Source organism: Dipodomys spectabilis, unplaced genomic scaffold (assembly GCF_019054845.1).
Source record: "Dipodomys spectabilis isolate Male_0828 unplaced genomic scaffold, ASM1905484v1 ptg000019l, whole genome shotgun sequence".
Taxonomy (NCBI): domain Eukaryota; kingdom Metazoa; phylum Chordata; class Mammalia; order Rodentia; family Heteromyidae; genus Dipodomys; species Dipodomys spectabilis.
In genome coordinates, this window is record NW_024870696.1 from 17539526 (window position 1) to 17564809 (window position 25284).

The window sequence follows — 25284 nt, forward strand, 5'->3', positions numbered from 1 at the left end:
CTGAGGAATTGAACCCAGGGCCTCAGGCATGCAAGGCAAGCGCTCTACCACTGAGCCACCTTCCCAGCCCCTTGTTGATTTTATTAAAAGGTTAATTCTTGTCATGTGTGAGTATTCCCCAGTATTCTCCTTTTCCTCTGAAGCAGATTGTAGATTTCTCCATATTGGGATTCTTAGTCTGTTGTATTTGTATATCTACACTATTCTCCCTAGCAAAAACAATGAAAGCTAAAACATTTAGTTTTTAATTTACTTAATTTATTTTCCTAGGTAGGAAATTTCCAGTCAGGTTTGGAAAGCATATTGTGATACCACAATAATTACAGCTTAGGCACACTTGCAAGAGGGAATGAAGTTATTTCTGAAACACTATGAAAGTCCTTTGTTTAGTAGGTAATTGAATATTACCGTGCTCTTTAAACCTCTGTGCTGTGCCAAATACCAATATTACTTGGAGTCTTTGTACCTTTATCCTGTTCACTTACGTTGAAAACATCAAGATGAGAAAGTAATTGATAACTAGAATAGTGAAACCTAATTAACATCAGATAAGGTACTTCATTGCTCAGGTAGAGGAGGGTAGTTTCAGTTAATAAAGCTGAAGTAATTTAAAATAATTTTGATTCAGAATAAAATGCATGCTTTCATTTTAGGGATGATCTTAATAATTTCTAGAATTTTTTTTTCCGAACGTCAGAGTAATGCATATTTAACTGCAGAAAATTTTTTCTGCACTTTTTCACTCCTGAAGGAAAGTGTTAACATTGTAGTAGTTGTCCTTTTTAGTTTATATATATCTGCAAATTCTTTTTAATGGATGGGATTATATTGTATATATTGTGTTGTGCGTGCACATGTTGTCATTTTGGTTCAGCAGGTTGGTATATTAATGTTTGTATCCCATGCCAATTCACATTTGTCTGTGTTTTGAACAATACATAAAAACATTTTTTTAGGGCTGGGAAGGTGGCTCAGTGGTAGAGCGCTTGCCTTGCATGCCTGAGGCCCTGGATTCGATTCCTCAGCACCATATAAGTAAAAAGAAAAAAGCTGGAAGTGGCGCTGTGGCTCAAGTGGTAGAGCGCTAGCCTTGAGCTGAAGAGCTGAGGGACAGCTCCCAGGCCCAGAGTTCAGGCCCCACGACTGGACCCAAAAAAAAAAATATTTTTTTAATTTTAAGGTAATACATAACTGTTCAAGGTTCAGTATTATAGAATTATGACATGAGAAATTTTCCTATAACCACATTTTCCAGTTATAACTATTATGTTATTCATCACATCATATATATTACAATATCATTCTTAATTGGCACTATAGTATTACATTGTTGATGTTTACAGATTTATTTAGTCATTTTCTTAGTATTTAAGTTTCTTCTATTTTAATTTACTATTTATAGACAAATCCGCATTGGTTCCTCTTCTAAATGAAAAAAATATATATAGATATATATAAAAACTTAAGACAAATTCCTAGAAATAAAACTCATTATGCTAAAGGTGTTGCAAAACCACAAGGTTATTCCTGCATCTTCCACAAGGTTATTCCTGCATCTTTCTTTCTATAAAAGAGCTAATGCTAGTTATATTTCCTTCAGTAGTATGTAAGATGGTTTATACCTATTTGTACTTGTTAACTACAACAGTATTTTCTCTTTTTTTTTTTTTTTTTACATAATCTGATTAGTATAAACTAATGGCTACTTTTGAATCTTTTTTTTTTTTTTGGTTGTTTGTGGGGTCTGAATCTGGGCCTGGGCTCTGTTCTTCAGCTCTTCAGCTCAAGGCTAGTGTTCTACTGCTTGAGCCACAGGGGCACTTTTGGCTTTTTCTGCTTACGTGGTGCTGAGGAATCGAACCCAGGGCCTCATGCATGCAAGACAAGCACTCTACCACTGAAGCCACCTTCCCAGCCCTCCCTTTTTTTTTTGTTGCCACTGAAGGTGATAATTTTCTGATATTTATGAACAAACTTTTGTCTTCATTTGAGTATTCTATTTTTCTTTCATTTTTGTTTCAGTGAGCTCTTTATGTATTAGAGTATTAACGCTCAAAGAACATGAATGATTTGTTTGCTTAATGAAAACCATAGGCATTTGTTTTTATGTTATTGTTATGTACTATATAATTTGCATAAGCTTTGAATTTAGAGTTAGTAGGTATTTTAAATTTTTACATTTAATATGTTCATTGATTTTATTTTGAAACAGTTTATATACTATTCATCCAATTAATACCCCATAAGTCTTGTGATATAAAGTATAAGTAAAAGAGATTGTTCGATTATTTATATTAAAAAATGAGTACAACATTTAGATTATTTTTTACTGGTTTGCTAATTTTTTTCATTGATTTAATTAAACTTGTTTTATTCTTTCCCTGCTAATAGCTACAAGTGTATTCATCAAAGTTTGGAGGACAATAATAGATGTCCCAAGTGTAACTATGTTGTGGACAATATTGACCATCTCTATCCTAATTTCTTGGGTGAGTCTGGTATTATTTTAATTTTCAAAAATAATTTTCCCCAGATAAGTGCTAGCCATAATTTATTCATAAACCTAGCTCATAGGTAAACAAGTTTTGCAGGTACTCACCAAAGAGCTTTTTATCTTCTTGGCATATAAAATAGACTTCATTTTTTTTCTACTACATGTCTCCATACATTATTTCAAATTCTTCTGTCTGCTTATGAAACAGAAATGAGAAGTAACAGAGAAAAAGGTTAATGGGGTAGGGAGCACAAGGTGGGTGAATATTGACTGGAGAAGGTAGAAAAAGCATTGGCTAGCACAATTACCAGATGGAGGAAGAGAGTATGAACTGGCGAACTAGTTTCTAAGTAAGAATTAGAGAAAGAAAGCATAGATATAATACAATTTTTTATCTAAAAATAAAAGAATTGGAAAAGGCACATTTGAGACTTTAACTGTAAATGCTTGGAATTAGTTTGTAGTCAGGTCAGTTGTGAATATCAGGAAACCCATAGATATAGCAAGGTTTGGTATTCCTTTAAATCTATCACTTGGAGACTGGAGCAGGAAGATCAAGAATTTGAAGCAAGCCTGGGCTACATATTAATGCTCTATCTCCAAACAAACAACAACTTGTTCCTATTGAATTACCTAAGGTATTGTCAGATACCACTATTGTCAGATACCTGTAGTATGTAGTATCTGACAAGATAGAAATACATATACATACATATAGAGAGAGAGAGAGAGAGCGCTAGCGCGCGAAAGAGGGGGGAAGAGAGAGGGAGAGATATATAAATTTAACTCTTCATTTAAAAGAGTATAAGAGTATAATGTTCAGAGTTACCATGTGGTGACTACTTGCATATAGATTTGGGCCTACCAGAAATACATTTTCCATAGTATTTTCTCTCAGTGTTGTACCCTCTTTCCTCCAGTGTACACATTCTTTCTGTTTTCCATTTCCCTTGGTCTTGAGACTTCTCTTTCCTTCTCCTATCTTCAGATTTAGTTGAGATGTTAATCTTCATAACTAAAGGGTATCTTTTTCTAACAATTCATAGCCAACTTCGATATAAAATTATATGCTAAACTTCAGTGGGAATGAGAATCTAAGGACTAATTACTCCACAGCAGAAATAGTAAGGCTAAACTAATATGCCAACACTGCAGATAAATGATTTATGATGATGAATAGTTACAAGTAGAAAGTGTATCCTCCAATCAAAAAATGCTCACTATAGCTGGTTGTCAGAGGAATCAAGCACATAAGTATAGCATTCAAACTTTCAGTCTACTCTCTGTGCTTAGGAAGGGAAGAGAGGCTGAGTTGTACACCAGTGGCCAGTGATCTATCAAATGTAGCAACTCAGTGAATCATCTGTAGAACTCCCAAAAGGCAGCATAGAAAGCTACTTGTTGATTAACCTGTAGAGGTGCTAGGAGGGAGGCATGGCTAGAAATGGTATGAAAATTTCATGCCCTCTCCCCCATAACTTTATGTATGTCTGTCAGCTTCTGGTTCATCATTGTATCCATTAAGGCAAGCTTTATAATCATCAAAAGTTTAAAAAAAAAAACAAAAATGGGGCTGGGAAGGTGGCTCAGTGGTAGAGCGCTTGCCTTGCATGCCTGAGGCCCTGGGTTCGATTCCTCAGCACCACATAAACATAAAGAAAAAAGCCAGAAAGTGGTGCTGTGGCTCAAGTGGAAGAGCGCTAAGCCTTGAGCTGAAGAGCTGAGGGACAGAGCCCAGGCCCAGAGTTCAGGCCCCATGACCGGACCCCCCCCCCCCCAAAAAAAAAACACCAAAAAATAATTCAAAATATACAGATTACATGTCTGTGATGTCTCATGACCTCTGTGAAAAGAAAACAAAAAGCAAGTGTTTGTATCACTGTGGAGAAATTATGTAGTTAGTGAGAATACAATAAGTAATATTGTTTTAGTGATAATAAAAAAATAAGTAAGGAATACAGAATGGTGGTTCCTGAAAAATTTAAGAACCACAATTTCTATATGATCCAACAATTATACTTTTGAATTATATATCCTGTGTAGTTGAAAATAGGGTCCAGAAAAGGTATTTTTATGTGCATTATCATAACAGTAGCATTCACAAGAGCTAAGAGGTGGAAGCTACCTTAATGTCTGTGGAGGGCCTAATGAATAAACAAATGTGTGTGCTTACAATTCTGATTCTTGTAATGTTCTCAGATGCCTCAGTCTTCTTCATCTCCTAATTTCGTTGGTAGTCTCACCTACAGTCAAAGCTTAGTCTATAGCTCCTCCAACTCTACCATCTCCTACCTATGGGTGTGTGTGTATGTTTCTGTTTCTCTTCTTTTGTCTATCTCACAGTTCTTCTCTATATGTAAAATTTATAATTAACATTTCTGCAGAATTGAATGAACCTCCTAGGCATTAATAAAAGGCAATGTATTCAGAGTTTTAAATCTGTTTAGGCTTAGGTGTGGTGGCACATGCCTCCAATCCTAGTGTCTAGGCTACATAGAGAGAACTTGTTTCCAAGGAAAAAAAATCCCTAAAAACCCAAACCAAACACACACACACACACACACACACACACACACACACACACACACACACACCAAATACACACACACACACACACACACACACACACACACACACACACACACACACACCAAATACCCTCTCCACACGCACACAACCACACACACTATACACACTACCTTCTCCAAGCCAAGCAAGTGTGTTTTTTAAAAAAGTAAATAGAATATGAAGCCCTCACTAATGTCAGTCATTGTCTTAAGAGCTTTATGAACATGGATTATTTAATCCTGTGGTAGTCCTTCAAGATACTGCTATTATTGTCCTTAGATGCGCAGACCTGAGGCCCAGACAATGTTGTGTGTATGACTTACATAAAGTTATACAGTAACTAAGTAATAAAGTTGGTATGTGGTATTTAGTAATGGTGGTTTGTGTATATACTTTTACTATTATTGTCTTGCCTCTAAAAAGAATTGGTGGAGTAGAACCTTTATCAGTAAAATGTATTCTTGGTACTAAGAAATGTTGATGAAAAGGTTGTAAGACTTCACAGAACTGTAACCAAAGTATAAACTATCCTTCAGGTTTGGATCTCACTTCTAAGAAATCATTATGGTTTCAAGTAAATACCTTGATGAAAATGTAAAAATTGCATGACATTTTTGGAATTATAAAATTAAGGTTTAATTGATGCTTACTGTATCCTCGTGTCTATGGATTGGTAAGCAGGGCAATGATGGAATCTTTAAATGCTTCAGTTTATAGTATACTAAGGAATCTATAGCTGATGCCTTCTCCTAGCAGCAAACCATTATTTAAACATAAAATAGCCAAAGTACATTGTGAGTTATAGCACAATTTGAAGGGTTTTCTCTTAAATGTGGAATTTTGATAGCATTTGCATATTTTCATTTGAATGTTGAATTCATTAGGTATAACTTGGATTTTTTTTTTTTTTAATCAATCGTGGGCCTTAAACTTGGATTTTTAAAAAGACTTCTTTGTTAATATTTTTATGTACCGAAGTAAACAATGATTTTTTAATGAAGAAATTGAGCAAAGTATACTAAAAGTTAATGTTCATTCCTCAGGAATTCCTACTACATCTTATAGGAGGATATAGTTTTTAAAGAAAAAATATTGTTTTCAGATACATGAAAAATCTGATCCAGTGATAAAAACTTTTGGAGCAAATCTTTTTTTTTTTTTTTTTTTTTTTTTTTGTCGGTCGTGGGGCTTGAACTCTGGGCCTGGGCGCTGTCCCTCAGCTCTTCAGCTCAAGACGAGTGCTCTACCACTTGAGCCACAGAGCCACTTCCGATAAAAACTTTTGAGAAATGTGCAGTTTAATTTATATATGAAATGTCAGTTAATACATTTTTTTTTTTTGCCTTTACTTTCTATAACTGTTTTGTAGTTTGACATGTAGCCTTAATATGCTCAGTTCACAGTATATTTGGCAAAAACCAATATTGCACTTGTTTTAGTCACAATTCTTATTTTCATGTTTGTTTATTCTCATTGTATTATCTTCTGTGAACTCTATATTTCTTTTTGGCTCTGATATGCCTGCATTCTTAGCCCCAATTATTCATTTACAAAGTCACTAGGACCCTGTATCTAATTAATTAATTTGTTTGTTTATTGTGCTGGTCTTGGTTGCTGTCCCTGAGCTGCTTTTGTTCAAGGCAAGCCCTATACCACTTGCCACAGTGCCACTTCTAGGTTTTCGGAGTAGTTTATTGGAGATAAAAGTCTCAGGGACTTTTCTGCCCAAGCTAGTTTCCAATCATAATCCTCAAATCTCAGCCTCCTGAGTAGCTAGGATTACAAGCATGAGCTACCAGTGCCCAGCTATATATTTATTCTAAATCACCTCATTTCTAATTGCTTTGTGGCTTTTAATACAGAACAGACAGACAGACTACAGAACAGACAGACAGACACACACACTTATACACCCTTTTGTGAATTCTTTTTTACTCCTCTTCTTAGTCTCTCTGGTCCTATTTGGCCCAATTTTTAAGTCACATTTATGTGAAGCCTACTTGTTAACATTTTGATTGATCCACAGGCTGTGTGTATTTGTAACCCTATATTTCAATGATACCTGGCCTTTATACAGTGTAAATCTGTTTCTGGTATAGTGCTGATTTTCACACTGTGTAATAACTGCTGCATTATATTTATCTGTCTTGCTAGTTTGAGTTGCTTGAGATCTTGGCTCCCTGGTATGACCTGAATATTTGCTTGTTTGTTTTTTTTTTCAAAATATTTGCAATTGCATGGTGGACAATAATAGATGGATGGCCTTTTTCCTAATTCAGTCTTTTTCTTATCTACCCTGAGTAAGGTCTTGAAATTCTCTATCCTAATGTTCTTTCCTCTCTAAATGAACACGTTATCCTTAAAGTAATGTCTTTAAAGTGCCTAATGTTGTTGAGTACTGTTTTCTTTTCGGTATTTTTTTTTTATTCCAATGCCAGTTTGTATACATTGGCTATAAAAACAACCAGAAACAAAAATCATTTATGCAGTATAAAAATGTATTGGTTTATAATAAAACAATTTCTACAATGTATTAATCCACTGGTTCAGCGATACTGCTAAGTTCTTTCTATCTTTCTGTTCTTCCATTTCCAGCCTATGCTTTGGTCCTTTGGCTAGTTATCCACAAGATGAAAAAATGGTTCTAAGTAGGTTGAGATGCCCTTATGAAGGTAGGGAAAGAATTTGACCCTTGTTTTAAAAAGCAACACCTCTCATTGGTAAAACTGAGACATAGAGCTGGTCATAGTAGAATATGCTGATTAATCCTGGAACTTGAAGTCTAGGAAAGAGGGTCACAAATTTGAGGCCAGCCTAATCTATATAACAAAACTCTGTCTGGTACAGGTGGCTCAAACCTATAATCTTAGCAACTCAAGAGGCCAAGATCAGGATTGTAGTTGGAAGCTAGCCTGGGCAGTAATGCTCATGAGACTCTTATCTCCAGAAAACTACAAAAAGAAAAGAAAAGGGAAAAAAAACCGCAAGTGGAGCTGTGGTTCAAGTGGTTAGAGCACTAGCCTTGAGCATAAAAGCTCAGGTGCAGCATTCAGTCCCTGAGTTCAAGCCAGCACCAAAAAAACCCAAAAAACTCATCAATCACTATTAGACTATGAATGAATAAATTGACCTAAGTTAGTCAAGAATCATATTGTGGGTTGTAGATATTTGAAAAAAAATTACATTACTAAAAAAAGATGAGATGGTTTATACAGATAATTCATAGTGTTTTCCATAATAGAACAAGAACAAACCAAAAGTCTTTAGTGCTTATCTTACAATAAGACACTCAAGTTACTTACGCTTGATAGCATGAAACTGTGTCACATAGTGAAGAATCCTCTAAAGAATTTGTATGTGGTAATAGAATTTGAAGTAGTAATAGGTACAAGAAAAGTGTTATAATTTGAAATAAAGCAAAAGCTAACACATTCTGCTTATTATCTTATTTTTATATATTATAAAGTTAAAATAGAATCTTAAACAGAATTTACAAGATCTATTTAACAGATAAGTGAATTTTATATTTCTTTATGTTTGTTTGTAGTGAATGAGCTCATTCTCAAACAAAAGCAAAGATTTGAGGAAAAGAGGTTCAAATTGGACCACTCAGTGAGTAGCACCGTATGTTTCAACTCTCATTACTATTTTTAATAATTTTTTTTGTTTAATATTGAGCTGATGTTAAAACTTACTGTTGATTTTCTTAAAGGATATTTGTTTGAAGTTCTATTCAGATAAATGAATTAACTGCATTGTCTGTTACAGTTTAATAGAGTACTTACTGTTTTAAAAGTTGGATATTATCATGTTGAGATAGTTTTTAATAATGACATTTGAAAGATTATAATGGCCAGGCTGAACAAAATGGGCAGGTATTTAGAATAAACTATTCATACAGCTTAACAGGATTGTCTTCAACTTATCAAGACAATTGAGCCTTAATTACAACTTTTTGAAGAGAAAGTTTAAAATGTATGGGTTGTAGACATTTGGAAAAAAAATTATGTTACCAAAAAAAAAGATGAGATGGTTAATACAGATAATTCATAGTATTTTCCATAATAGAACAAGAACAAAGCAAAAATCTTTAGTGCTTATCTTACAATAAGACACTCAAGTTAATAGTGAAATAGTTACTTATTCTGCAGAGAAATTATACTTTTCAAAATTCTGACTTAATATTTGCATTTAATGTCCCTTTTATAACTGCTAAATTCATTTGAGGGAGATATAATGTTTAAACTATAACTAGAAGGTGGTGAGGAGCTACTGATCATGGAGGATCAGGGTGGAACACACAGTGTATTTTTACTGTAAGTAATGCATATTGGAAGTAGTTGTTAAATATTTGTTTAAGAGTCTATAAAACATTCTTTTAAAACAGTTCCTATATTTCTTTTCATTTTCAGAATGGCCACAGGTGGCAGATATTTCAAGATTTGTTAGGAACTGACCAAGATAACCTTGATTTGGCTAATGTCAACCTCATGTTGGAGTTACTTGTGCAAAAGAAGAAACAACTGGAAGCAGTAAGTGGTAGCTTAACTTTAAAAAAAAAAAGTTTTAAATAGAGCTATTTATTGTAGTTAAATGCTTAAAATCATAGTGTCAGTAATTCATCTTTTTTTATTTGGCTAAAAAAGATAGGAAAAACTCATGAGGACAAGAGTCCTCATTTTCAAGGCTGGAGGATCACAAGTTGGAGATCAGCATGTGCTACATAGATCCCCATCTCAAGGGAAAAAAGGGAGAAAGCAAATTCCATATATAACATTTCCAATGGTCATTTGTTATTAACGTAAGTGCTAAAGAGAAAATAAAATTCCATCAACATATAAAACAATTACTGATATTTTCTTCTAATGATTTGTCTGTTGTTTCATCCCCTTTCCATTTGAGATTTGGAGGTGAAATAGATTTTTTTTTTTGGTTATCTCCAGTAGGCAAAAATCTTGGCAGGTGTTTCTTCAAAGCAGCAGCAATTCTATGGCTTAACTAAGAGCATATAAAAACATGATTATAAGTAGGTGCAAAATTTTATTTCTTTTATGTGAATAAATGTAAAAAAGTATGTATTAATCTGCAATTGAATATTTTATTTTATTTTTATTTATTTATTTTTTGGACCAGTCGTGGGGCCTGAACTCTGGGCCTGGGCACTGTCCCTCAGCTCTTCAGCTCAAGGCTAGCGCTCTACCACTTGAGCCACAGTGCCACTTCTGGCTTTTTTCTTTTTGCTTATGTGGTGCTGAGGAATCGAACCCAGGGCCTCAGGCGTGCAAGGCAAATGCTCCAACACTGAGCCACCTTCCCAGTCCTGCAATTGAATATTTTAAAAGCAACACACACTTTAAGCAAATATACATCCTGACTAGTTACTGACTTTTTAGGTTAAAAAATGGCTATTTCTTGTGATAGTAAGTGACTGAGTAGCTCACAAAACAGAAGGGATGAACTGAACAACCAAATTTTGAGAAGATTAGATGTGTGGCTTTTCTGAAATACTGCAAGCAAATGAGATTAGAAATTTGAATGTTGTTGAGAGCCTTTTATGCCAGTTGTGCTTTGTTTTCTGATATATTTTTATTATGTGACACTTTGTTATATATTTGTGAATTTTGGAGGGAGGGGGGAGGGGTCAGTTACAGGGCTTGAACTTTGGGCCTGAATGCTGTCCCTCAGCTCTTCAGCTCAAGGCTAGCACTCTACCACTTGAGCCACAGTGCCACTTCTGGTTTTCTGAGTGGTTTACTGGAGATAAGAGTCTCACAGACTTTCCTGTCTGGGCTGGTTTTGAACTGTGATACTCAGATCTCAGCCTCCTGAGTAGCTAAGATTACAGGTGTGAGCTATCAGCGTTTGGCTTATATTTGTGATTTTTGATAAAAGAAAAATTTCTTTTTCCAACTTAAGTTAAAAAAAAAAAATCTGTAGATTCTGATTAGCTTAGTCCTGACCTGGGGTCTCTCTAAATAGCATGAGAATCTTCCTAGAGAAAGGAATTCCTGAGGTTGATGTAATCAAGCTGGAAATTTCTCCTACACTTTTTTTTAACTAAGCATGCACTTTTCATTTTCAAGAGGAATTGAACCCAGGACCTCATGCATGCTAGGTAAACACTGTACACTTCTAATTATAGTTTTTATTTTATTTTATTTTTTTTTAGTATCTGTTATTTCAGGTGTTGTGTTGAAGGCTATGGAGAAGAATGTGCTGTGTGTGTGTATGTGTGTAGATAAACAGAACAAAAATCTTTTGAAAAGATTTCTTTGTGATAAATTAACCATATACTATTACCTTGACTTTTGAACTATAAATATTACAACAAAGGGAAAATAAAGAAAAAGGCTGGGATTAGGGATTTAGCATAGTGGAAAGGTGCTTGCCTGGCAAGTGCAAGGCCCTGAGTTTGGTCCTCCACATTCCCCACAGGACAAAACAAAGAAAAAAAAAAGGAAATGGCAGTCAAGATAATAGGAATATTTTGTAAGCATATGAACACAAAAGGCAATAAATTCAGGTTTCTGAAGGGTGGGGAGTGTCCTGTACATTAAGCCAACAGAAAGCTAGGTAGACCAGAAATTCCAGGATTGGTGACATCCAGAATTTCACGTAGTACAGGCTGAAGACAGAATTTGTTGAGAGACTGTTGAAAAAGTAGATGAAATCCATGATCCTTTCCTGTTTGGTTTAGTTGTTTCTCCCTCTTCTATCTCCCACCCAGTGGTAAACTAGAAGCTCTCTGTACTGATGTACAGCTGCATCTTTAAAGATATTGTAGACAAGTACTTTTCTGAAACTACATTCTTACGTACTCAGTGTAATTACTTCACTTTTTGACATTCCATTGTCTTCCTTCTTTGTGGCTTAGAATTGAAGAAACACAGTTATCTTAGTTTTAGATTGTAGATTTTTACTATTATTTTTCTCAAGAAGGAGCCAACTTGGGATCCTGTCATGGACTTTTTAGCTACAACTGTGTATTGCTTCTGTGAATTATAAGTGCACATAGGTTTTCATACTGTAGATTTTATTTTGACATATACATAACCTCTGTTTTCTTTTGGAAGCTCATAATAATATTTAGTTTTAATTTAACTTATCCAGGGTGATCCATTATGGGAATATTTTTATTACTATTGGTCAGCATTTAGATTTTAGCTGTATCAGTACTGAATTTAACATTGTTACACATATTTCATTGTTCTTGTATGTATATGGTTATGTGTCTATCTTTATTCATAGATATACACATATATGTGTATAAAATTAAACAGGGAAAGATACTGCATTTAGAGGACAAAAGAATGACAAGATATCTAACATTTGAAACAGTACAAGCCAAAAGACTGTGAAGTAAATTTCTTATTATAAGACAATCTAGAATTGTATATTCACATGGAAGTACTATGCAATACAAAGGTGAAATACTTTGTCAATGACACAAAAGAATTAATTCAGCAGCAGCAGAAATGCTCTAAAGAAGAAATGCACTAAATGCCTTAATTTAGGGTTTCCACTTTCATGTTTCTTGTTATTGAGATTATTTGAACTTCTGGATCTGTTAGTTTATAGTTGGTATTAGATTTAGAATTTTTGTGCCATATGCATACACTAGGATTTTTTAAGGTAATTGCTAGTAATAAGGTATGCATGTACATGTTTTAATTTTGTTAAATGTCAGCTATTGAAGAACATTAGTTTTCTTGATAGAGATGGTCAACATTTCTTCTCTGGTTTGGATCTTTCTAATTTTTTCTTGTTTGATGCTAACAAGTACATCTCTTTTTATGTGCCTTTATCACATTTCTGTGATTAGTACTGAAGTTGAAAGTTTCTTCACTTGGTTTTATGTTTGGTGAATTAGTTATTTGTGTTCTATTTCTATTTTCCTCAATTCTTTTACCTATTGATTTATGAAGTGGTGAGAGAGAGTAAGAATGAGAAGAATAAAGAAAATGAGTTTCTACTTTATCTTGGTGCCTTAGCTTACTTGGAATCCACTTCCTTCCTTTGTGTGGATCAGGTTTCTATCTTTTATTATTTTCATCTTCCTAAAGGACATTTAATACATTTCTTCTTTAGAGCATTTCTGCTGCTGCTGAATTAATTCTTTTGTGTCATTGACAAACTATTTCACCTTTGTGTTCCTTAGTACTTCTATGTGAATATAGAATTCTAGATTGTCTTATAAAAAGAAATTTACTTCACAGTCTTTTGGCTTCCACTGTTTCAAATGTTAGATCTCCTGTCATTCTTTTGTCCTATAAATGAAGTGTCTTACCTGTTTAATTTTATTATTAAATACCCTAATTTAGGGTTTCCTACTTAATGTTTCTTGTTATTGAGATTCTTTGAATTTTTGGATCTGTGAGTTTAGAGTTGGTATTAGATTTAGAATTTTTTCTGCCATTATATATTAAAATTTGTCTCCTTTTCTACACTTTGGAAACTAGCTACACACTATTAGGAGGTTGGAGTTGTTCTGTAGTTCACTGTTGAACAGTTCTAATATGTGTAGCTTGGTAGATTTTTCTATATGGTTTATTTTTGATAATTTCTACAACTATTTTCAAGTTTACTCCTCTTTTCTAACTTCCATATTTCTTATGCTTTATGTTTCTTACCCAACTTCAAGAACACGCATACCTTTTTTGTAAATGTTTTTATTCTCTTATCTGAGTTGTTTCTATAATGTTTTCATTTTCGATTTTTGAAACAGGGTCTTGCTATGTGGGCCAAGCTGGCCTTGAATTTGTCATCTTCCTGCCTTATCCTCCCAAGTACTAGGAGTGTTAAGAATGTACCAGGATGACTGGCTTCTGCGTCATTGCTTTATCTGTGTTTATAGATCAACTTTTTCTCTTTATGAGATGTATTTTCCTGCCTCATTGCATGCACATTGTTTTTTTATTGAAGGCTAGAAATTATATTGTTTCATGTTGTTCATTATTGCATGTTTTTGTATTTTCACACTTCTGAGTTTTGCTCAGGCATGCATTTAAATTACCTGGAAATAGTTTGAATTGTCTTTAAACTTGCTTGAAAAAAACTGTGTTTTTTTGTTGTTGTTGTTTGTTTATACTAATTTTGCCTGACTACTAATGCAGCCTTTCAGAGTATGCTAAATGATGCTTTTGTATTTCAAAGTTTTTTCACTGTGCCTATTAGGATATTTTGATCCTTTAAAAACTCATTTCATATGGTTGAGTTGATATTTTGTTGTTTAAGGTAACAACTTGAATCTAGTCCCTTTTACATCATTTTAGCCAAGAGCAGAATTTCAGTTTATGTTTTCAATTTTTGGAAATTGGTTGTAATTTTTATTTTAGTTCAGCATATAGTTTGTTTTGCTGAGTATTTTACTTAGTTTGAAAATACTGTAGTACTTTTTAAATATGTATATTTGATTAACATTCAAATCCCTTTTCTTTTGTTCTACCAGTTCTTGGTAGAGGTGTTAAAAGTATAATTTTTATTTGTTTTGTAATTTTTGATTTGTAATTATTAGTTTTTAAAATTTTTATTTTAAAAATTAACATAAAACTTGTGTATTTTTATGGGGTACCACGTGATATTTTGTTATATGTATACACTGTACTACTTATGCCATGTTTCTTAAACATTTAAGGTTTCTATGCAGTGAAAACACTTCCACTTTTGTTGAAATATACAGTAGATACATTGTCATCTGTAATCATTCTACTTTGCAACAATAACATGACTAATACTCTATTTAAGAATAAAGTCTAGTGTAAATAGAAACAATTCTTCCTCCAAGCACTTGGTGTCTTGTTAAGCAAGTCATTGTGAAGTTAACTGCACTTGGGGCATATGAATTCATGCTAATTAAATAGATAAGGACCAGGTTGTTCATGTATAATGAAATATGAAAAGGTCAGCTGTATAATCTGTTTACATACTTTGATGAGGCCACTTTTTTATACCTGGAAAAGCTAGCATTCATCATATCAGAAATATACTAAAGCATGGAATTGGTACAAGGATTAAATATATGTTTTACATATTTAATTGTATTTCTTTGACCAGATCCTTGGCTAGCTTTCTGAAATAGTAATACTTTTTGTAGTTTAGGGAGTAAAAATATTTATTGTAGAGAAGGTTGAGAAAATTTTTTTTTTGGGTCCGGTCATGGGGCCTGAACTCTGGGCCTGGGCGCTGTCCCTCAGCTCTTCAGCTCAAGGCTAGCGCTCTACCACTTGAGCTACAGCGCCACTTCCGGCTTTTTTCTTTTTGCTTATGTGGTGCTGAGGAATCGAACCCAGGGCCTCATGCATGCAAGGCAAGCGCTCTACTACTGAGCCACCTTCCCAGCCTGAGAAAATATTTTTTAAAACATTGGTTTATAAAACTTTGAGGCTAGTTTAATTTCAGATGGCAGACATACTCTCAAGACAAATATAAGGGATACTGAAAGTGGAGACAAAAATTGTTAATGTGTTAATTAATATGTTAATAAAATGTTAATGTTAAAATGTTAAATGTTAATGTTAAATGTTATAATATTAACATGTTAATAAAAATTGTTAATGGATTAATACGTTTTTTTCCTTTACACTTCTTTTTCTTAAGAAATTTCTTAAGTGAGAGAATTGGGCTAAATGTCCATTTTTTTGGAAGTTTTAACAATTCTAGGCAATATTTAAGGAATTTTTGGAATTCTCGTTTTAGTCATTGGTTTAATGACCTCATGAAGTTATTTCAGCTGAGTTTGATGGTGCACACTTATTAATCTAAGCTACTTTGTAGGCATAGGTATTATAGTCTAAGGCTATACAGACAAAAACACAACACTGTCTGTTAGATGACTTTAGGTAACAAAAAGGCCTAAGTTATGGCTCAAAGGAGTAAGGACTTTGCCTAGCCAATCTGAGGCTCTAGATTCAAAAAGAAAAAGATCAGAAGTTAATTTCCTGTTCAATTTCTTTTTAATGCTACTGGCAAACCACTTCCCATTTGCAATCATCTTTGTACTTTCTATGTCTTTTATATAATTTTCTTCATATTTTCGTATGAAATTATAGTTTTGTAAATTTGATATTTACCTACTTTCTTGTAGGTAGGTAGTTTCTCAATTTAATGATGTGATTATGTATGATTTATTTTGTCTTAAGTTGAAAATATTTAAGCCAAAATGTGGTTTTTAACACTTAACCTTCCCAATGCTTAGAAATATATATATATATATGTATGTATACACACACGCACGCGCACACACACACGCACGCGCACACACACACACACACGCACAGAAAGTTTGTTACTTAACCTTCTGATGAAATGGTTGACTGGGCCCTATGCCTCAGGATAGTAGGAAAAAAAATTGACATATTATTTCCATTGAATATAGTTTTCATTCTTTTGTGAAGGCAAAAAATTATAGAACCATCACAATCAGACCCATCATGGCACTGTGATTAAACTGCAACAGAAGATTTTGTGTGACGAGCTCCTGATCTAAGTTGTGGTTCCTTTTGATCATAACATTTTGAGAGTCTTTTCTTTCTGAAGCTGCATTCTGTTTTTCCTTTTTCCCCCTTCCATACTGGGGTTTGAACTCAGAGCCTCATTTACTAGGCAAATGCTCTTCCATGTGTTTGGTAAAGTTTTCAACCTTTTGTGTGTGGGGAGGGTTATTTTTTTTAGTTGGGTCTTGCTTTATTCTTGGGCTGGTCTAGCCTATGATCCTCTTGTTTGCCCTTTGTTGACATTTTGAGGTAATAGACATGTACTACCATCTCAGCTGTTCATTGTGATACAGTCTCTTGATTTGCTTCTCTTCCCTGGCTTGACCCAAATTATGATCTCATGATCTTCACTTGCCAAGTAGCCTGTATTACAGGAAGCAGCCACTGTGCCCACATTTCACAGTTGTATTTTCATCCTATTTGCATGTTCTACTTAAAGTATTCACACTTTTTATTTTGAAGATCGTTCAGATACTATTGTAAATTGAACAATATTACTTTATTGGCAGTCGTTGCAGGGTATATTCTGTTTTGTATAAAGATGAGGGCTTTGCTATATATTCTGTAGTTTGAAGTAATCATTATAGAGAAGTTCCAGTGATGTATAGTATCTAGGATGCTTTATTATTATTATTGGGATATAAGGCTCTTGTGAGTTTGTTCTCGGTGACAGTTTAACTCCCTTGTCAAATATGAGTCCAAGGCCCTCGGCAAAACAATTTGTTAGGACAGGAGAAACCTCAGTCTTCAGATGGCTTTCTTTTACAGATTTATTCAGTGTATCAAATACCAGGTGTATTGTGTTTTTTAACTGGAATATAATTAAATTAATACTCTCAGTTTATATTTTCCTTGAGGTAAAATTGTCATATGTTTTCCCTTTTGCCATTTAAAATGCAAAGATTCATTCCCACTGCCCAAAGGAATAGAGAACCTGTGGAATGAGTATGAAGGAGCTATGGGGTTTTTTTTAGTGATATTTTTCAAATTTTGGTGGGCTTATTCTCTGTCATCAGGGCCATTGTTAAGTATACAATTCTGAGATCTATTCTAGAGCAAGAAAATAAGAATTTCTAAAAGTTGACATGGTATCTGTTTTAATAGATGCTTCAGTTCTGTTGCACAGTAAATGGAATTTTTATTAGTTATTTATTTGTATATTTGTATGTATTTGTTCTATATGTTAGTTTTTGGACTACTCTGCTTGACTTTTTCCCCCATTTCAATCATTTAAGGGAAACTTGTTACTATATTTGTTTATAAACTCTTATTGTTCTGATTTTACACCTTTTTTTTCCCCCTGCAAGTATGGGGATTGAATTCATAGCTTCAGATTCTCCCTTAGCTTCTTTGCTTGTGGTGTGCTTTTACTTCACTCATACAGCTTCTTTTTTTTTCTTTTTTTTTTTTTTGGTTAATTGGAGATAGTAGTCTTGAAAATTTGTCTCCATTGAATTCCCTTCTAAATATGTATGAACTTAGGATAAATTCCAAGAAATGAACATCATGCTAAAGGAGATTTTTCCAGCATCATCTTGCCTTTTAAGAGGGTTGTATTAGTTACATTTCCTGCAATACTATGTTAGATGTTTATATCAAGGTAAACTCCTTGACTACAACAGTATTCTTTTTTCTAATCTGATTAGTAAAACCTAGTATATAATTTTGTTACTACCAAAGTAATTGCTTTTGAGAATTTTGATATTGAGAGATAAATCTTGTTTTTATGTTTGGATACTCAGTAAGTTTCAAGCATTGGTGGCTTACACCTTTAATCCTGCTACTCAGGAGGCTGTGATCTGACAATTTTGTTCCAAACCAGAAGGGGCAGGAAAGTCTATGAGACACTTATTTTGAGTTAACTACCAAAAAACTGGAAGTAGAGTTAGCCTTGAGCAAAAAAAGCTCAAGGACAGTACCCAGGCCCTGAGTTAAAGCACCAGGACCAACAATTATAAAAAATCAGGTCTGCCAGGCGCTGGTGGCTCATGCCTGTAATCCTAGCCACTCAGGAGGCTGAGATTTGAGGATCACGGTTCAAAGCCAGCCCGGGCAGAAAAGTCCATGAGACTCTTATCTCCAGTAAACCACTAGAAAACCAGAAGTGGTGCTGTGGCTCAAGTGGTAGAGCACTCGCCTTGAGCTGCAGAGCACAGGGACAGCGCCCACGCCCAGAGTTCAAGCCCCACGACCAACAACAACAACTAAAAAGTCAGGTCTCATAATTTTAACTTAGTTTCATCTAGTTTTAATTACTGATTTGTGATACATACTATCTTCCTATTTATATTAAAATCTTTTTTTATTTTCAAAGATTTAATTTTGACTAAAATATGTAGAAATATATTCTCATATTTATATGACTGATAACCAGAAAGTGTAAATTTATACTTCTAAAAAGTATAAATATCTATTAGTGCTAATTGCTACAGATGAAGTTGTTATGGTAAAACTGATTTTCATGTCTAGAAACTTTGTCTTGACTATGCTGTAAGTTTGATTGGGGAAACAAAACCATTTCCTATAAGTAGGTTTTCAATATGTAGAAAACCTGTGTCCTCTGTTTCTTAAATGCCAAATAGCATATAATATATTAAGTGGAAAAATTAGTGTAACTTAAATGTGTGCATAAAGTTATCTTTTACTGATTGTGTTGTGGTATTAACGAAGTTTTTGAGCTGAGTTATATTTCTAAAGAAAACAATTGCAATCTTTTTTGTAGGAATCACATGCAGCCCAACTACAGATCCTTATGGAATTCCTCAAGGTTGCGAGAAGAAATAAGAGAGAGGTATATTATTTTGTATGTTTTACATGATGTTTCATTTGTTCTTGTTCCTACTTTGTAAAACATTTGAAGTACAAAGTATTAAAATATTTTTTAAAACATTTATCTTTTCAGAGAATTTTCTCACATTTTAAGTTTGTTTTGTTGTTTTAACTTTACACAAGTTTTGGAAATTATTTCTTGATAGACCTGTTTATACTTGGAAGTAAAGTCATGGGGACTAACTGAAAGACAGTTTTATATTCATGGCTTTATAACTAGAAAGTTTAATACTTATAAAATTACTCAGTCCATTCACACCTGTACAAAATACAGGAAAATCTAATAAAATTATGTGATCTGAACATGCTAAAATAGTTCTGAAATCGTTTTATTTTTGATGCCATTACTGTGGTTTGAACTCAGGCCCTTATTCCTGCCTCTTAGCTTTTCTGCTCAACTGTTTGAGCCAAAGCTCTACTGGTTAATTGGAGCTAAGAATCTCATGCACAGCCTTTTCTGCCTGGACTAGTTTTGAACCAGGATCCTTTAGTCTTCTCCTGCTAATAGTTAGGATTATAACTTTAGCCACCAGTGTACATCCTTTTTTTTTTTTTTCTCTTAAAGAACTATCTAATTAGGATACCTCCACTCCTTAAGAAGATACATACGCATCTACTATACTTTGAGTTAACCTGTCTGAAAATAAAATATGTTTTTATTTTGATGATATAATCTGTGTACATTGCCAGAATTTTACATTGGCTTAGTGGGATAATTCTTCTTTTGATTATCCATTGTGTTTAAATTTTTCTGACTTTGTTCAGATTAGATTTGGATTATACTGATGTTAATAGACAAATATTTCTTAGGTGATTTGTGATTGTATTTTTCTTTTTTTAATGGAAGACGTCATTGCTTTTTTTAATTTTTAAATTTTATTGTAAAGGTAATATACAGAAGGATTATACGTAAGTCAGGAAATGGGTACCTTTCCATTTGAACAGTGTTACCCTCTCATTCTCCCTCAGTTTTTTCCCTCCCAACACCCCCCCCCCCCCAAAGTTGTATAGTTTATTTCCAACATAGCTTCTAGTATCACTGCTCAATTGGTTCACCCTTTGTTGTATGGTTTCTGTGCTTCCTCTTCCCCTCCCCAAATCAGATAAACTTATATACAAGATAAAGGGTACAGAAATCCAAAACAGTGACAAAAAGGAATAAACCAAAGAAAAAAAGGAAAGAAAAAATCAACAAATAATACAATAAAAAACCTCTTGTTTCCATTTCTTGGATGATTGTATTTTTCTCATCCTTCACTTTTGCTAAGTTAACAATTGTGATCTTAGTATGTAGGTGTCTGTTAGTACGAACATTATCTTCATTGTATGTTTAAGATGTACTTGTGTTATTTGGATTTTTTTTCCTGTTGAGGGGCATTACCAGGGTTTGAACTCAGGTCTTTGTACTCAGTCTGCTTGCTTACTTGCTCCTCTGGTACTTTACCACTTAAGCCACACCCCCAGTCCTCTTCAGGCTGGCTTTCAACCACCATCCTTTGGATTTAAGATTATAGGCTAGGATTATAAATTTGAGCTGTTGGCACCCAGCTGTGTTTTTGGTTATGTAGTAATTCTATTTTTGTCTTGGCAGGGGTTGAGGGGTGGGACATGAAATGATATCCAAACATTGATTTGTTTAAATATCTTATGGCATAGTACTCTTATTAAACTATACATGAGAATCCCCTGAGAATTCTGTTAAATGCAAATTCTTATTATGGTCTTTGGAGACAGATAGTATGGATATTAGCCAGCTGCAAGTGATGCAAAAACATTTGGTCCTTCGAGCACACTTTTGAATAACAAGGCTGAAAATTTTATAATGTATAGAAATTATTAATCTGATGTACACACTCAGCATTTGTGCTGTAGAAATAAGGAAAATCATACTTTTTCAAATTTATGTGTATCTCCCTTTTGAGAAAAATGTATGAAATTTATTTGTAATTATTTACTTTTTATTTCCATATTAGATTTTGAACTCATTGAGGATGAGATTTAGTGCAAAATAACATTCCAGATAAAGCATTACTAAATATATCAATAAAGTGAACTGCTCAAGCATAAACATATTTGAGGATTAAATAAAACAGATTTTGATTTAAAGTTCTACTTAGCCCCTGAGTGTTTCCCAGAATTAATCACTATGTCTTTTGGGGGCTACTGATGTTTGCAGCCAATACTTTGGACATAGTTTCAAGTGATAAAGGTCTGAGATGAGATGTTTTACTGTTAGTTATCAGGCTACCTGGCCACTGTTTCATAGATGCTAGCAGAAGACCTGAGATTAATGAGTTGAAGATACAGACTTCCTAAGTCTTAAATTATTTGGCAATGTCAGCTTTAATTTTTTTCTAGTCTCCCAAATTCCACAGGGGCACTGTGGAGATGAACCAAGATAGATGTTGTAGACCCACTGGGTTTGTATACAGCTGAAGAATGCTGAGCTTAGCAAAGAAACCCAGTCTCTTCAAGAGGAATCTGTTCAGACTTCAGGGACTGTTTATTGGTCAGAAGACAGATCTCCCCCGGATGTATTTACTATTTCTTTTGTTCCAGGCTGCTCTTTGTACCTATAATCTTCGAAGAAATAATTTATAATAAAAACTGTCAGCTGATGTGTGTGCAGCAATTGGAGGAATCAATAGAGAACTTTTTTCTCAACAATAACTTCCTCATAATTTTAATATGCCCTTTCCCTGTTGTGGCTGATATTTTTCCATAACACCTTTTATGATACTAGGTTGGATCCCATAGCTCTCTTTACTGTTTCTATATTTCTACTGTTAAATTTTTGGGTGAAATGCTGGAGAAGCTTTTGGCTTGATTTATCTTGAATCATATTCCGTTGGGCTATATTTTCTTATATTAGGTAACCAAGGAACAAACATACTCGTTCCAAGTACTTCTAAATATTGGATCCTCTAGTGACCACTGACTACATTGTCATGAATACATTTTGTTTTTCTTGTTCCTAATTTATTCATGATTGAGTGACTTACATTTCAGTTTAAGAAACTGGATTAACTTTTTACCTGCTTTCTTGACTAAACAGTATAACTTCCTTCACAATTGGAGTCTAGTATTGTAGTGTCTTATAAAATCAAAATATGTTGAAATCTCAAAATACACTGGATGTTTTCCCTTTTAGTGTACACAGAATGAAATGAGATGAGGACATTGGCATATTTAATCTTCAAAACTATATTTGTTAATCCTGTCTCTTGGAGTATAGTTTATTGTTGAATTTTATTCCAGTAATATATAGATTGAATTAGAAACAAACTACTACTTGGAATTTTTCCTGTGATTGTCCCTGAAAATTAACTTTGTGATTTTGTTTGTGATTCTAATTATGTTACTGTTTTAGACATACATAACACATGAGTTAAACATGATGTTCAGACTTAACATAGTTATTACTTCACTGTTGCATCTAGCTGTTAGGTCCTTTTAGGTGCTGGCTATTTACTTTTCAGTTTCAGTTTATCCCTACTCATTCTTTTCAGACTACTTAGAGAACAGAAAGTGCCTACTAGGCGTTTGCATTGTATATAGAACCAATTACTGTCAAACTTGAAGGCTTTAAACATCAACCATTTATTATCTTTAGTCAGGGAATATAATACAGAACAGCCAGGTTGCTTGGCTCCGTACTGTTGAAAAAGCTGCAATCAGTGTTGGCCATGGCACAACTGTCTCAATTTTGACTGATACAGTAACCTTTCTAAGCCTTATTGGCTTCTTTACACACAGTCAGCTTTCCTCAGAGGCGTAAAGACTGAGAAAAATAGATACCATTTGCTTTTTGTATCTTAATCTTTGATGTTTTATCTTAACATTTTTGTTGTTTTCTCATTGTTAGGAACAAATTATTAGTATAGTCCAAACATGAGGGTTCCACAAAGTATGTGAATACTAAAAGGTGGAGATCTTGGAAGATCATTTTAGATCTGCCTACCAAACCATTTAATAACTAAACGTGTTAATCTCCTTCTATAGTTAGTTTGGACATAAGGTCTTTGGATCCTAGTTAGAAGCCAAATGTTCAAATCTGTACCAGCATTTGAGTAAATTGCTTTATCTTCCTTTTGATTTAATTTTAGATAGACTTTTGGATGATTTTAGTATCTCTTTTTGAATAATTTTGGCTTTCTTTAGAATTTAAATTGGATTTTAAACTTTTATTTGAAATAAAATAGAAAACTTTATTAATCAAATTTATGGTTTAAAGTGGAGTTACTGTGCATGTAAACTAATATCTTGATGGAGCCGCAAAATATTTCTACAGCTCCTGAGGACATTTGCTTTTTCAGAGTACAGCCTTTTCACTTGTCCACTAATTTATCAATATCCATTTATTTACAGCAGTCAGTACCTTGCCTTTCTTTTTTTTTTTTTAAATTTTGTAAATAGTTACACAAGGGCGGTGCCATATAACAAAGCAGCTTATGGATTTGATGCATCTTGATCAGTGTCACCCTTTCACATTCTTACATCTATTTGACCCACTCTTTCCCTTACTATTCTTAATTTTTTTGTGTATACAAAATGACTGCATTCTTCCTCTCTCCATTTAGAGATTTCCATTCTTAAGGCATTGTATTTCTCATAGTTAAAGAAGCCTTAACTTATGAGCATAATGAAGATGAACTTTTGTTAGTGTTTTGCTACTTAAGTCTATATATAGGTCTATTTTTGGAGCTATATGTAAATGTGCCTGTGCACTATGTAATCATTTGTTTCTGTCTTTAGTTCAATGTTATGATACATCTGTATGGTTGTATATAATTATAATTGAGTTCTGTTGTATAGTGTTTGCTTAAATATTTCTCTATTTTTTTGTAAAAATACTTGTAGATGGGTATTTGGGTGGTTTTCAGTTTGTAATATTCAAAGCAACAATAGTATCTCCTATATATATATATATGTACATATATAGCTGAGTATATATTAGCATAGATACATACATGTATGGGGTGTATTTAGATGTCATAGGGCATATATATTTATATTGAACTGACAGTGCCAACATGTTTCCCTAAATAATGTTCCTTGTATTAAGTACTCCTCCTATATACTCTCTTAGTGTTTGTATTATACTTGTAAAAGTTTGTATCAGTATGGATTTTCCAGTTTAACTAAATGTGAAGTACATATTACTATTTTGGGGGGGGTTAAATTTCATTTTCATGGTAATAGGTTTAGTACTTGATACTATGTTTATTGGCCATTGGAGAATTTTTTTTAATATATGTTTTAAGATTTTGCAGGGATTTTTTATTCAGTGGGTTTTCCTTAGTTTGTATATTCTAGATATGAATTCTTTGTAAAATTGATCTTTCACAAATGCCTTTTCTTCTAATTAGGCTGCTCCTAACTTAATGGTATCCTTTAATGTACATAGAATTTTAACTTTAATAGACTCTAATTAATTGTTCTTTTTATAATGTCTTCTGAGTCAGATAAGAAATCTTCACCTATGATCATGATGATATTTTCCTATTCATATTTTTGTTTGAAAGTATTTTCTTATCTTTCACATTAAGTCCTATACCTGGAGACACGTTTTTGTGTATACTATGTAGGGAGTGATCTTTGTATATGGATACGCAGCTGTCTAAGCATTTTTAAGTCCATCCTTTTCTCTTTTGCTTTGAAGTTTGAACCTATCACATATCATGTGTCCCTATAGGCTCTTCTCTTCCACCATTCTGTTTGTGTATCCATTGGACAATACTATACTACAATAAATACTAGAATCTTTGTTGTACATGAAACTCTTGGCTATTCATGGCTATTTGCATTTCTATGTATATTTTTTTAATCAGTACATTTCCATGGTAAATCTGGTGAGATTTTTTTATTGGGATTGCTTTGACTCTAGATAAATTTGGGAGA

General features: G+C 33.5%; 1 protein-coding gene across 3 annotated transcripts in view; it reads left to right on the forward strand.

The window, feature by feature from the left end:
* Cop1 (COP1 E3 ubiquitin ligase) overlaps positions 1–25284 on the forward strand; it is a 100554-nt gene that overhangs the window by 18258 nt on the left and 57012 nt on the right. The window contains exons 3-6 of one of the 3 annotated variants that reach the window (XM_042674415.1): positions 2392–2489; positions 8610–8686; positions 9475–9594; positions 19277–19345. In XM_042674415.1, coding sequence (XP_042530349.1) covers positions 2392–2489; positions 8610–8686; positions 9475–9594; positions 19277–19345 — 364 coding nt within the window. The remainder of the gene's footprint in view (positions 1–2391; positions 2490–8609; positions 8687–9474; positions 9595–19276; positions 19346–25284) is intronic. The other 2 variants (XM_042674416.1, XM_042674417.1) reach the window with 2 other exon arrangements.